At 37.1% G+C, this 15,454-nt stretch overlaps 2 protein-coding genes across 3 annotated transcripts in view; one reads left to right on the top strand and one right to left on the bottom strand.

Annotated features, from left to right (window-relative positions):
- Positions 1-15,454, top strand: part of LOC140445559 (uncharacterized) — a 437,094-nt gene that overhangs the window by 138,473 nt on the left and 283,167 nt on the right. The gene's annotated exons all lie outside the window — the stretch shown is intronic.
- LOC140445561 (uncharacterized) lies at positions 5,196-7,186 on the bottom strand. The gene is made up of 3 exons (XM_072537681.1): positions 6,857-7,186; positions 6,610-6,800; positions 5,196-6,554 (listed from the first exon to the last, which is right to left on the bottom strand). Exons 1-3 carry the CDS (start codon positions 6,967-6,969, stop codon positions 6,412-6,414), a joined length of 447 nt encoding a protein of 148 aa, XP_072393782.1. The 5' UTR covers positions 6,970-7,186; the 3' UTR covers positions 5,196-6,411.

The following is a 15,454-nucleotide window of genomic DNA, read 5'->3' as shown; positions in this document are numbered from 1 at the left end:
TTTTCAATGTAATATTGCGGAAAGAATAAGTTATCGGGGAGGCTCCATTACGGTTTGGGCTGGTATCAGTTCAGAAGATCATACTGATTTAGTTATTGTAGATAGAGGTTCTATGACTGCTGCAAGATACATAACAAGTATTTTAGATCAGCATGGGGTACCTTTTGCTCCTTTCATTGGACCTAATTTTATTTTTATGGATGACAACGCCCGTCCTCACCGTGCTAGAATCGTCAACCAATATATAGAGGAGGTGACCGTATGAACTGGCCAGCTTGCAGTCCCGATCTCAATCCCATAAAACATTTATGGGATATGATGCGAAGTCGTCTTCGAGCACGAGTACCCCGTCCAAACAACTTGGCTGAACTTACAGCGGCTCTTCAAGAAATATGGGACCAATTGGATCAATTTTATATCCAGAGGTTAATTACCTCAATGCCTAGACGTGTACAGGCTGTTATAAGGGCCCGAGGGAAAAAACGAGATATTAATTTATTATCAATGTTTGTCTTAATTTCAGAAAGTTTTGAATATTCTTGTTTTTTTGAGTTTTGGCGTATGTCTCTATAAATAAATGATTTTTTTGGATAATCTGTAAAAATTATTCTTTTTTCAGCAAATAATACCCATGGATCGATGTTTTTGCACCTGAGTGTATATATATATAAATATATATATATATATATATATATATATATATATATATATATATATATATATATATGATATATATATATATATATATATATATATATATATATATATGATATATATATATATATATATGATATATATATATATATATATATATATATATATATATATATATAAATATATATATATATATATATATATATATATATATATATATAAATATATATATATATAAATATATATATATATATATATATATATATATATATATATATATATATATATACTGGGTGATTGATTAGTGTGTGGAAGCTGAGTAGATCTGTTATAGTAAAAATTACAAAAAAAAATTGTAGGCAGCTTTAAACTCCAAATTTTAAAATTTGTTACAATCTTACAGGGTGTTCCATAAGATGGTGGCAGACCAAACTTTTGTTTTTTTTAAACGGAACACCCTATATTTTATTTTAAATTTGAAATCTGCTTCACTTCCACATTACAACAATGTAAAGTTTTATTATGTTATACGAGGTATTTAAAAAGTTATTACCAATATTATCTGAAAATCGTATCAAGTTTAACTCCCTGTATAATTAAAAAGGAGTACAGGAACATTGATCTATTGCAACCATAGTTTTCTAATAATTGTTAAAAATTATACAACATATTCGTTTTTATAATATTCGTTAAATCAAATACAGGGTAAGTCAATATTCAAGTACATTATTTTCTTGGTAATTTTAAATAGAACACCCTGTATTTTATATCACTATCGAAAAGTACTAATATCGTCCTAATAATGGTCCATCATGAAAAATGCTTATTTCCTTGGGCTATCTTGCTTTTCTCACCTCCCTGACCTTGGGGCCGTGTCTGCCAGATATAGAGTTCTAGAAAACTATATTCCACAGTGTCATCCCAAACGGTGACACAGGGAGTATCCCGACGGGCTAAAAGCCCGTATGCTTTTTCGCTTTCCTACGCCTCAATTTTGGCCTCCGTAAAGATTAAAAAACAAATCTCCCCGGTTTAGCCTCGTATCAGCATAGGCTTTTGCCTCTTATCTGGCCTCGGCCACTGCACACGCCGTGTCTCCGCTTTACCGTGCTTACAATTACGGTCAGACTGAAAAGTCTGACTTTGACTCGGTCGCTGCAGCTCCTAGGCGGTGTCTTCGCTCGGCTCTCGCACGTCTGTACTGTTTAGCGGCTGGCGCTGAACTCACTACTGACTAAATAATTAAGATTTTCATTATGGCGCGTTTACACGTATCCAGTAACTGGCGCCAGTGGCAGTGGAACGACAGTGCTGACATGGTAGTGGCATCGTGTAAACACTTTTTTGTTCCAGTCCAGCGCTGTCTGCCAGCGCTGTCTCGAATGGCGCGTTTTCACGTATCCAGTAATTGGCGCCAGTGGCACTGGAACGACAGTGCTGGCATGGTAGTGGCATCGTGTAAACACTTTTTTGTTCCAGTCCAGCTTTGTCTGCCAGCGCTGTCTCGAATAGAAGGCTGGTCTATTTTTCATGCCAGTGGCCCTCGTCCGCGTCCCCTCTAGCCCCGTGCCAATGGATGTAGACACGTGTAAACACAGCGTTTCAGTCGCTGTCGTCTCTTTGTTCAGTGGCAGTGTTTGTATATTTTAAATACTTAATATGACCCGAAAACTAAGCGAAGCAGATACGTTAAAGTTTGTGCAACTTTATCGAGAACAACAATGTTTATGGGATATTCGATGTGAAACATATAAAAACAAACAAATACGCTCATCAGCAATACAAGAAATTTAAGAAGGAATGGATATCGAAGGATTGACTATGGAAGAAGTGAAGGCTAAAATTAAGACCATTAGAAGTACATATTACTTGGAGGTAAATAAGATTGAGAAATCAACAAGGTCTGGTGCTGGAGGAAACGTATATGTCCCCAAGGTGAAATGGTTTGACGAATTAAATTCATTCATCAGCATCAGGAATGTGGCAGTAAGGCGAATAACTACGGTAAGTATTTATGATATTTACAACAATTAACCTTTTCTATATCTGGTGATTTACGAAATGGATTTTAATCTTTTTTAATTTGTATATAATTTTTGTGTAAACTACAAATATGCAATATGTGTAGACATTTATTAATTAATAAATAGTCTAATTTGTTTAAACAATTTTTGAAAAAATCATTTTTTCCCAAAAATCCATGTTTTCATCATACTGTCATTACTAATCGTAGAAAAAGTTAAGGAATACTTTAATAAATAAATTATCTTCGATAAATAATTATCTAATAAAAATATAATTTATTTATTAAAGTGTCCTTTAAATTTTTCTATGCCCATTAATGATACTATGATTAAAAAAAAATTATTTTTAGTGGCCGTTGTTGACAAGTGTTACTGTAAATAACAACTTTTAAAATCCATTCCGTAAAAAATTATATAAGTTATAGTATCTAGTAAGTAGCTACTTTTATTATTTCTTTTTCATTTATTGCAAACAGTAAATCAAAATCAAAATAGTCCGCTCTAATATTTATTTTTTACCAAAAATTAACAATAACTATTCATATTATGAGGTTAACCTTAATGTATGCTTCTAATTTGCCAAGAAACACTTCCGGCATTTACAAAAAAATTCTTGTAACTTTCCCTGCGTTCTCTGGCAGTATTGGATGAATGGTTGCTACCTTGATTTCCAATACCATGTAAGGACTGAATTTCGTTTCTCCATGAACCTGCCAGAAAATTTCCATCTTCATCTTCCCTATCTACACAAGTTGGAGTGAGATAAGACTTTTATTTCTTGCGTAGCCAATTATGGAGTGCACAAGCAGCACAAACGATCGCATCTACTGTGTCCAATTTAGTAGGTATGGGCTTCTCAAATATCCGGAATCTGCTTACTAAGATCCCAAAAGCATTTTCTATTATACGTCTGGCACGTGATAACCTATAGTTAAAAACTTTTTGTTCTACGTTAAGATTAACCCCTGGATACGGTTTCATTAAATATGGCTTTAATGGGAATGCTGCATCTCCAACAATAACTCCATTTTTGGTAACAATAAGTCATCTTCCAGAGATTGGTAAACTATGCTATTCTTCAAAACGCCTCCATCAGAGGCACTACCTGTTGCACCCACATCTATATACGAAAAGCAGTAGTCGTGATCTGCAATTGCTAATAATATGATGCTGTTTGTTTTTTTGTAATTAAAAAATTGACTTCCACTTTTTGGAGGACTTTTAATTAGCACATGCTTTCCGTCTATCGCACCATAACAAGAAGGGAAATTTTCTTCCATTTTCTTCTAAATCCACATTCGATCATATTCCATTCCTCTTCTGTATTTGGAACCTAAAATATAAATGTCATAATTTAATTGCTTGTTTTTTTAAGTTTTTATTTTTTATTTCTTTTGTTTCAGGATAACACACAAAATAACAATGATGACAATTTATCTGAAAGTCACGTTGGTCCAATTTCAGCTGGACCGCAAAATGAATCTCAGGTTGAACAGCCAGGTACATCATGTTCTGAAAATGAGAATCAAGCTGCTCTTCCACGTACACCACGTTCCGTAGATGTGTCATCTGCAGACAAACTAACACCGCCTCCAAAATCTAAACGCAGCAAATTATCTTAAATGGACCAAAGACGAGTTTACTCGCAAAAAATTTTCGTGCCGGTCGGACCGGAGACGTACAAACTCGCATTGATGGAGGCGTATGTAGGAACCGAAAACTATCTGATTTATTGACATTCCTCTATTGGTCAGATTAAGTTGACCACGCCCCAATGAAAAAAATATGGAATCGACAATTGCATTCCTAGTTTTGGCGCGCTTCAAGCGGAGACACAGAGAATATGACAGTGAAGCACGCGGATCTAATAGGGATGAGTACTATTCATTGAAATGCGTTCAGAATTTTGGCGCGCTTCAAGCGGATACACAGAAAACATGACAGTAAAGAACGCAAATCTAATAGGGATGAGTACTATTCATTGAATTTTGAGAATGGCTATGACGTGATCCTTTGTTATTAGTTTTATGTAGGAGTTTCAACTTGTTTGTGCAGTAATTTAGTGTTACCACAGTATATTGCTTATAAAGAATCAGTAGGTTCACTCTGCCGCCAGTCCTTTGTTCTTCATGTTCCATTTTTTCAACGCGCATTACTTCCACGCGCAGATAAATTCCAGTTTTTGATACACTGCTCAATATAATTTTTAATACACTGCTCGAAAATAAATAGGAAAAAAGTGACTTGTGGCGAAATAAAATTTAATTAGATTTTCGGAATAATGAATACTTTCCTAAATTTAGCGTTTTCGACAATTATCAATAGTTTCCCAAAATAATTATTACTGTTTGTCCTTCAAAATGTATTATGTTGAATCCATCAGTTTTGATTAATCGAATATTAATTTTTTGTATTCATTAGAAAATCACACTGTATTCACTGTTACTGGTGAGAAATCTCATAAAACGAAGAGCTAATGAGGAAACTAATTTCTATAGATGAAAAAATAATAATACATTCGAATTATAAATTATATTTTGAAAATTTGAATTTTACAATACCAGTTATAATAAAAATAGGATTATAAAAACACAAGTAGCGAACTATGAATACAAGTTAGAATAGAATATATGTAGTTTCACAATCACAACTTATTAATAACAAAATAATGAAATGAAAAAAGTCATATAGCCTAAAGATCCCACTGTAGGATCACTACGTTCATAACGTAGTTAGTCAAACTCATATTTTTACGTACATTTAAAATTGGAAGAATCTATCTATATAAAAGGCTAGGATGAAAAGTCACACTGTTTATTTAGTAAGGTAACTACGCCACCTAGAAAAGAAATCTGAACTACCAACATCTACCAAAATTAAATGTAATTAATTAAAAGCTGTAAAAAGGCTGTTGAGGCAGAAAAAATACACTTTCGACATTGGAGTGTGTGATACGTTAAATGAAAGGGCACTACACAGTATCTTCAATATTAATGAACGTATAGCGACATACGAGATATGATAGGGTACTATGAATAAAAATAGATTTACCATAAGACAAATTTTGATTTTTTGACTTAAAGAAGGCCTCAGGTTCAGTACAAAATAAACAACTGATTGAATCCTAACATGCGACATGGCAAATGAAAGGGGAGGATATAATGAATATATTCAGATAGAAAAAATAAACAAGGCGACTATTAAAAGGGCACTACGCAGTATCTTCAATATTAATGAACGTATAACGACATACGAGATATGATAGGGTACTATGAATAAAAATAGATTTACCATATGACAAATTTTTATTTTTTGACTTAAAGAAGGCCTCAGGTTAGGTACAAAATAAACAACTGATTGAATCCTAACATGCGACATGGCAAATGAAAGGGGAGGATATAACGAATATATTCAGATAGAAAAAATAAACAAGGCGACTATTAAAAGGGCACTACACAGTAAATTCAATATTAATGAACGTATAACGACATACGAGATATGATAGGGTACTATGAATAAAAATAGATTTACCATATGACAAATTTGCCATTACAGCTTAGTAAGACCCATCTAGATTTTTGAAGTAACTTCATAAAACCAGCACATAAACAATTAAAACGTTAGACTCCAATTTCAAGCATTAAGCTTAGGAAGAGGCTGTATGAAATCTACCCAGACAAATGCTCTATTAGCCAAAATAGATGAATTATTTCTAGAGTTTAGATTTAGACAGTTATCTACCAAATTCATGGCCAAAACTTACATTTTCCCACAAATATCCAACAATTAGTTTTAAAAATATATGCATACCTTCAATTCTATATGTCAATGATTCCGGAGTACTCGCAAATGTTTGTAACTTCTCCACAGGTGTGCCTACAAAATTACAAAAATGAGTTCTCTCATTATTCACCTGAAAGAAAGAACATACCTTGAACTGGAATGTTTAATCTCACAAGATGAATAGATGGTTTTGCGTTTTTTTTCAACCTGCTTTTAAGCATTCCTGCAAAGGCAGGTTCCTCAAAATGTAAACTGCATATTCTAAAGTGATCATAACAATATTGAGCACTGTACATGGCAAGTTTTTCACATTGAACAATTTTCTTCCATTCTGCAAACCTAAAAATACAACACCGATGAGGTCAATTATATTAAATAGAGAATTTAGTTCTTACCGATTTTCATCCTTGGGAAACCTGAAGAAACTCAAGTTCAAGTTGTTATGGTCCCTGGAATTTTTTCTACATACACAGCAATAATACACACTTGTTTTAGCTGAATTCATCATAATCCGTCGTTTAAAATAATAAAACCACTTAGAAAACTGGAGAAATATCACAGTAATATGTATTAAAAACGAAATAAACTTATAAAACCAACTAAATAACAACAAATAAATGAAATTTATATATAAATTACTGAAATAACTGTAATTTCTAGTTTCACAGCATAAACACAAACACGTGTTTGGGTAAAATCAATGTTGCCAAATGTAATCAATCAATGGATAGATACTTATGATTAATTATTTGAGAATATATTAAGTCAATTAGGCAATATGACTTTTTAAACTTTAGAAGTGTGTATAGTGGCTATGTAAAGAATTTTACCATTTATGAAATTTATTTTCCTCTTTTTGAAGAACTTCTATAATAATTATTTTATTATAAATTTGAAATATTCTTTGAAACTGATGGAATATTTTAAATCTTGCAACAGCGGCATTTTTCGCCAAATCTATTGCGCATATCTTCCAGGAGTGGATTCGAAATTGGAACCGTGAAAATGCGAGAGTGAACTTACTGATTCTTTATAAGCAATATACTGTGGTGTTACCGTAGATATCGCATAGGTAAGAGGTTAGTTCGACTCGAGCAGCCGAACAGTACGGACGTGAGAGAGAAGCGTGCTTAGGTGGGGGCGACTGACCTATTGTCAACGGAGCTTTTCAGCTCCCGGTGGGTAAGACACCGAGTGTGGCATAGGCACTTGTCCTACATATTAGCGAAAAGCGGATGCGAGGTTGTTACTAGTTAAACCGTCGAGGAGCTGTTTTTATAGGCTCCTCGCGGAGGCTATAATAGCTTCGCGTTTGCGAAGAATTCGGGATCACCTCAGTGTGTCGTCAGGGATGACACTGTAAGGCCTTGACATTTGACAAGGTCGGACAGAAACGGCCCCTGCTCCTGAGGTGTGAGAAACAGCAAGAGGATCCCTCACTGTGAATACAGGGAGTGAACTACCGCGAGGTACCTGGGACGGCACCCAGTAAGCCGTACTGACAGCGGTCAGTCGGTGGAAAAAAAACAGAGTCGTCTAAGTAGAATTTTCTTATATCTTATGAACTATTTGTTCACTGCCTTACGGCAATATGAGTGATATTCCCCCCCCCAGAAAGTGTTGTCACGCAGGTGACAACACAACAAGAAGAAGAGAATGATTTAGCCGAATCATCAAACCCCTCTGTTGACAGCTCGATCGAGCTATATAATAAATTTATTAAATCGACTAATCCCGCGATCGACGACATAGAAATCGTAATATCTGACGATGACTCCTATCTGCCCGAGTCGGAGGAAGAAAAAAGCGAAATCGACACCGATGACGATATCAATACGATGGACGCCATCGACGAAGAGCCGAGCCCAGCTGCAGAATCGCGCGAAGCCCCACCCCCAACTGTAGTAGAGACACAACCCGCCGTGGACAACGTCTCCAAAAATGAAGCCGAGCCCGAAATCGGCAAGAAAATGAAAAGGCTAAGGCCCAAAGAAGACTCTTCGGAAGACGAAGAAGTAAAGAAAAAGGCCAGAGAAATGGCGGAAAGGGAAAAAGCCAATGAGCTTTTAAGGTCGGTCAATGTACTGACGGAACAGATCAAATCCCTTAAAGAAGAAAGCCGTATCCGCGAGGAAAAGGCAAATAAACAAATCCAAGACCTTCTCGCTCAGATGACTGAGCTGAGAAACGAAAACAAAGAAAAGGACAAGGAGATACAAAAACTTGTACAACATATAATGGCATTAACAGCAGCCAAGGAGAAAGAAGAGTCAATAATGGAAATCGACCCGTGGAAAGCCTCCCTCGATAATGACGTTGTAAAGCTAGTGGAACTAGGAATCGGTTCACCTCCCCCCGTAAAGCCATCCGGTAGCAAAGGCAAGCCTAAAGAGCCGGAAAGAATCATAACAACCAAAGAACCTGCAGGTTGGACACAAGTCCAAAACAAAAAAGGAAAAAAGACAGGCACCACTACTGAGAAATCAGACAGTAGTGTGAAAACAAAAATAAGCGTCGCCGAAAAGCAGACGCAGATAATAAATCAGCGGAAAGAAATCGAATTTAACAAGGCTGCGAAAGAGGCTCATGAAAGAAGCCAGAAAAAGAAAACTGCCCAAAATAACTTGAGCAAAAATAGCCAAGTTGAAAAAGAAAACGACGTACCAAAAGACTCACCGCAAACAAGCGAGGAGCCTATAGTAAAAGAGCCGAAACCACCGGCGATAATCCTAAAAACTGTAGGAGAACACCAAAAAATCCTGCAGAGAGCAGCCAACCAAGGCATAATATCAGTCAATAAGTTTGCACGATCAGGCAGATCGATTGTTATTAACACAAAAACCAGAAAAGATTACCTAGGAATGGTACACATCCTAGAAGAACACAGTCCAAAAATAGAATTCATCGCATATCCCATAGATAGCGATAAACTAAAAAGAGTCATTATAAAAGGGCTATCTGCTACTACTAGCACAGTAGCAATTAAAGACGAACTATACAATAAAGGAATAGAAGCAACAAGGGTGATCAATATGATCTCCAAAAAAGCTGATAAAAAAGTACTGCCACATTTCATCGTCACCCTCAAAGAGGAAGACGTTGCAAAAATTAAAAAAATATCTGATATATGCTACATGCGAATCTATGTGGAGGATGAATTCAAAATCACAAAAGACACCCTACAGTGTTATAACTGTCAAGGGTTCTATCACAGCTCAAAGGCTTGCCATTGCGGATCCAGATGTGTAAAATGCGGAGAAAACCACATCAGTAACGACTGTGAGAAAAGCCGGGAAACCGACCCCAAATGTGCAAACTGTGGTGAAGCGCACACAGCAAATTATAGAGGATGCTCTAAGGCCCCCAAAAAGAAAACACCTGCCCCAACAAGACCGGTAGGAAGACCCATAAACAGCGCTCCAATCAACAAAGGAGTCAGCTACGCACAGGCAGCGAAAAAATCCGCTGAAACCACCTCAGAATCTCCAGCACAACCACAAGAAGTGTCGGTACAGGACGCAGCTACCCTCATCGCAAACTTCCATACAGAGTATAATAACAAAATGATGGAAATGATGTCCATGATGGACAAAGCAACAAAAATGATGACTGCATTTGGAGAAGCCGTCCGAAAATGTTAGCAAACCAAAACGAAGATCTACGCATTGGGTCATGGAATTCCGGCGGAATATTCAAAAAGATCAACCTTCTGGATGAAATAATAAACAGATTAGAGCTCGATATCGTAGCTCTTCAAGAAACCAAACTAGTGGAAAGGAAAAAAACAAAATTTCCAGGCTACGATATCTATAGAACGGATCATAGAGCATTATCAGGAGGAACAGCTATATTAGTCAAAAGGGGACTCGAACACGAGCACATCCCAACACCAGACGGACTGGTGACAATGGAAGCCACAATTATTCGACTTAAGGCCAACAACGAAACACTAAAAATAGTGTCAGCTTACGTTAGACCACATGATCCGATTTTCAACGAAGATTTGAGCCTAATACTGAACTCAGAAGAGCCAACTATAATTATTGGAGACCTAAATGCTAGATCTCCCAATTGGTTTGACAGGACGACCAACCGAAACGGAAGATATCTCTGCAACCATCTCGAGAACAGACCGAACACATATGTCATCGGACCAACAGAACCGACATGTTTCCACGGAGAACTCCCTACGTATCTCGACATTGCAATCCTACACAACGTGGGTCAACAATACGAGATACACTCTCTAAATGAAGGCGATTCGACACATAACCTAATCGTCCTGACCCTGGGCGCAACAGAATTGAACTATTTGCAGCCCCACAACAGAAAGAAAACAAGTTGGCCAAACTTTCGAAGAATTGTGAGCGAGAACATCGGTAATATCCCAACAATTAATAATATTACAGAACTAGAAGACAGTGTAATAAAACTAGAACAAGCAATAAACAATGCTATCGATGCCAGCTCCAAAACCGAAACAATCACAAGACAAAAAGGAAGATTCAGGGATATAAGTATAGAACTTCAAAACCTAATCAAAGAGAAAAACCGGAAAAGAAGAAGAGCCTACCGCACAAGAATGGTAGAAGACAAAAGGATTGCAAATGAGCTAGACAGGGAAGTGAAAAAACAACTTCAAAATCATAGAAATGAAAGCTGGGACTCCTATATCGATGAGCTAAATCCTAACAAATCCGCCTTCTGGAAGTTATCTAAAATCCTTCGAAAGGACAAGAAACCCATACCTCCCCTACACGGAGTAAACGGGATTGTCCATACGGAAATCGACAAAGCCGAAGTCATGAAGGACGAACTAGAAAGGGCGTGTAGAAACAACGAAGACCCCGACGATGACATAGACTTTGAAGAAGAGGTAGAAAGAACAGCGAGAAGACTTAGAAGGAAAAAGGGCAGAATAGGTATTACACATACATCTCCCGAAGAAATAAAGGAACTTATAAAAATGACAAATGCCAAAAAAGCCCCAGGACCCGACAACATCACAAATAGGGCGCTGAAAAATCTACCAACAAAAGCTATTGTTTATATCACTAACATAATAAACAACATGCTAAAACTACGATATTTCCCAGATAGGTGGAAAGAGGCACACGTAATAATGATTGCAAAACCTGGTAAAAACGGCACATTTCCGCAAAATTACAGACCTATCAGCTTATTATCATCTATAAGCAAGATAGCGGAAAGAGTTATACTAAAAAGACTAAATGAAGAATCACAAATGCTAGGAACCATACCAGAGGCTCAATTCGGGTTCAGAAGCGAACACTCCTGTGAATTACAGGTACTACTTCTTACAGAATTCATCACCAAAGGATTTAATGAAAAAATGTACACAGCTACAGCTTTTCTGGACGTCAGCAAAGCCTTCGACAGAGTCTGGCACCATGGACTCATCTATAAAATGAATGAATTTGGTTACAGTGAGGCGATGACATGCCTCCTTGCGTCATATCTTGCCAACAGAAGGTTCAGAGTTCGAATAGGGGCAACCCTATCCGAAGTCGGGACCCTGGAGGCGGGTGTGCCTCAGGGAGCGGTGCTGTCGCCGTACCTGTACACCATCTATACGGCCGACACGCCAAAAGAGCCAGGCTCTCTATTGAGTCTTTACGCTGACGACACAGCAATAGCTGTTAGCTGGAGAAACCCGGATCATGCAGCTAATCATCTGCAAAGAGCACTAAACAGATTCCAAAGATGGTGCATAAAATGGAAAATAGCCCTAAATCCAGATAAAACACAGGCTGTAATGTTTAGTCACAGAAGAAGTGTACCAAATCGCGAAATTACAATCGAAAACACCCCAGTAGACTGGACCAACCAGGCTAAATACCTAGGGGTACATCTAGATAAGAAGCTAACGTTCACTGAGCACATCAATCAGCAAATACGCAAAGCCAAAGCGTTGAAAAGTCAGCTCTCAACACTTATTGGAAGGAAAAGTAAACTACGATTTAAAACCAAAATCAGGGTTGCGAATAGTATTATCCTGCCAGTCCTAACATATGCATCCGCTGCGTGGGGACACACCTGTAAAACAAACAGGAAAAAGATACAGACTACTCAAAATCAAATAGTCAGAGATGCCCTTAAGATACCAAGGTACGTACCCTTGAGATATGTATATAGAGACTCAGGACAAACAAGAATCCTACGCACGCTAGACGAGAGAGCATATGAAATTTTTAACGGACTAAGAAACCACCCCAGCAGAATGTTAAGAGAGCTGACTAACTACAATGAAAACACAAGGACGGTACACAGAAGACCAAAACAACAGATAGCTCGATATAGGGAGAACCCGAACGAATAAATAAAGAATGAGATGGTTGCAAGAAGAACGAACAAAGAAATGCAGTCAATCAGAAAACACACCAAAAAAAAAACTCTGGCGAGAGGGTACGCTTTTCTTTTTTAGGTTTTTAGGTTTTTAGGTAATTATAAGTCCAATATACACCGGGGTGTGTGAGAGCATTATACACTTGGGAATGCACACCCCAATACACGCACACAAATAGGATTAAGGAAAAAAGGAAAGAATTGTTGCCCAGGCATTTTATAGTCCCGACGCCACAAGGAAGTCCACAAAAAAAAAAAAAAAAAAAACAAAAACACAAAAAAAAAAGTGTTTTCTGATTAAATAACGTAAATTCATATTGATACATTCATACTTTTCATTAAACCGTTTAACGTAAATTTACCTTATATAGCAAATATAGAAGGGGCCCGCCAGGCCTTCTATATACCGCTCCGCGGACTAGGCCCTTAAGGCAGATCGAAATGAAAGATCTACTCGCGAAATCCGAGCACTGAGGTCATGTGCGGCATGCATGGGCTTGGTGGCCGGACCCCTCTCGGGTGCTCAGCCGGCGAGGAGAACAAAATTTATTTTGCCAAATCGGCGGCTGAGTGACCGAGCACACACTCTTTTCCGGACATAGAGTCATCAGCTCAGGCTGATGGCTCTATAGTCGGAACACACGCTCCTTTTTCTTTTTTTAGGGACTCAAGTCCCGACGTAAAGCTAGAGTAAAATCAATTGAGTCAGTAAAGTAAATAGGGAGAAAAGCCTAGATGTGGCTACCCCTACAGTTAGGTGGCATAACCACATTCACTAAAAACCGAGGATGTCCTATTACCCAGGGCATCTTAAGTAAATTTCAGATCATAAGCCTCCTCACGTAAGTCACACGATGAGGAGGGGTGGTGGAAAAGCCTGGGGGTCAGATAGGTACCACTTCGACTAGCGAGGTGTGACCGGTTTGATCTTCGGACATGTGGATCCCATTCTTACATTGGTATACACATGTTCCTAGGGGCAGGGTTGATCACTGCGTGTGTGTGTGTGTGTAGGTAAGAGGTTATCGTTGGATTAATAATGGCTCGCAAATATTTGACGGAACAAGAACTATATGATTTATTAAATCAAAGTGACGATGAAGATTTTACGCGTCTAAAAAATCAGTTTGACGGTTGGGACAACGACGATAGTGAAAGTGATTGTGAAATTGCAGAAAATAATTTGGTACCAGCCAAAGCTGAGGTATTTTGTGACGAAAATGGTTTAGATGCTAAGAATAATCAACCTAATCAGGAAGATAATCCACCACTTAGCAAAATAAAAGAAAACTGATAAGCTGGAAAACAAGTTTATTTGGAGCAAAGTTGAGATCAAACCTTGTTTAGAAAATTTTAATGTGACCTATTCCGGTTGCCTACTTGAAAACCTGCCAAAAATTCCAACAATTTTAGAGGTTTTTGAAAATTTTGTTTCTAAAGAATTCGTCGAAGAAATAGCGGTACAAACAAACATGTATTACCATTATATTGTAAGTGAAAATCCATCACAAATATACATCACCAACTACCGATGAAATCTACCTGTTTTTGGGTCTTTGTCTACTCATGCCTCAAGTGAAAAAACAAAGGATAAAGGATTATTGGTCCCAAGATTTCGTAATTCAAACGCCTGCATTTGGTCAAATAATGTCCCGTGCGAGATTTTTAGAAATTTTACGATTTTTGCATTTTTCGGACAACTCCAACTTTATTAGGGAAGATAGGCTGTTTAAGATGAGATTCATTATCGATCATTACCAACAAGTATTAAAAAAATGTATGTATCCTTTTCAAAACCTCGTGATTGACGAAAGCCTTATGCTTTTCAAAGGAAGAATATCGTTTCGTCAGTATATTCCTTCCAAGAGGCATCGATTTGGGATAAAATTTTATATTATAGTAGATTGTGAAACCGGATATATACTTGATCTACTGATATACACAGGTGCTACAACAGAAATAAAGCAGTTCGACGAAAATCTAGGAACTTCAGGCAATATAGTAATGACTTTGATGGAGCCTTATTTCGACAAAGCACATCATCTATACACAGATAATTGATACACTAGTCCCATTCTGTATCAGAGTCTTTTAGAAAAAAAAGTTTATTGCTGTGGAACAGTGAGACCAAATAGAATGTTCATGCCGAAGTTCGAAAAAATTGAAAAAGGTTCGATTGATTATTTTTCAACCCAAACTTTACTGGCTTTGAAATGGAAAGATAAAAGAGACGTCCATATGTTATCTACAATCCACAGCAATAAAATAAAAACTGTGACAAATAAAAGAGGTGAACAAGTTCAGAAACCACACGCGGTTTTTGAGTACAATCAAAATATGGGAGGAGTAGACAAAACAGATATGCTTCTGAGTACCACAGAAAGTGTAACAAAAACAGTGAAGTGGTATAAGAAAGTGTTTTTTCATCTACTAGATTTAGCGGTGCTGAATTCCCATGTGATATATAAAATGAAAACTGGAAATAATATTCCATTATTAGACCTTAGTGAAATTGATAATAGAAAAATATAAAAAGGTGACACCTAGAAGTTGTACAAGCAGCAAACCGGAAAATGCTCACAATCCCTTACGCCTTATTGAAAGACATTTTCCTTCAATTTACCCCA

This window comes from Diabrotica undecimpunctata, chromosome 7 (genome assembly GCF_040954645.1).
Source record: "Diabrotica undecimpunctata isolate CICGRU chromosome 7, icDiaUnde3, whole genome shotgun sequence".
NCBI lineage: Eukaryota > Metazoa > Arthropoda > Insecta > Coleoptera > Chrysomelidae > Diabrotica > Diabrotica undecimpunctata.
This window is presented reverse-complemented; position numbering and strand designations above follow the sequence as displayed.

Bases quoted from the DNA above. Each gene is read 5' to 3' on its own strand.
- LOC140445561 (XM_072537681.1), bottom strand. From the start codon at position 6,969: ATGATGAATTCAGCTAAAACAAGTGTGTATTATTGCTGTGTATGTAGA. The intron at 6,801-6,856 runs GTAAGAACTAAA...TTGTATTTTTAG, and splicing joins TTTCCCAAGGATGAAAATCG to GTTTGCAGAATGGAAGAAAA. The intron at 6,555-6,609 runs GTATGTTCTTTC...GTAATTTTGTAG, and splicing joins ATTAAACATTCCAGTTCAAG to GCACACCTGTGGAGAAGTTA.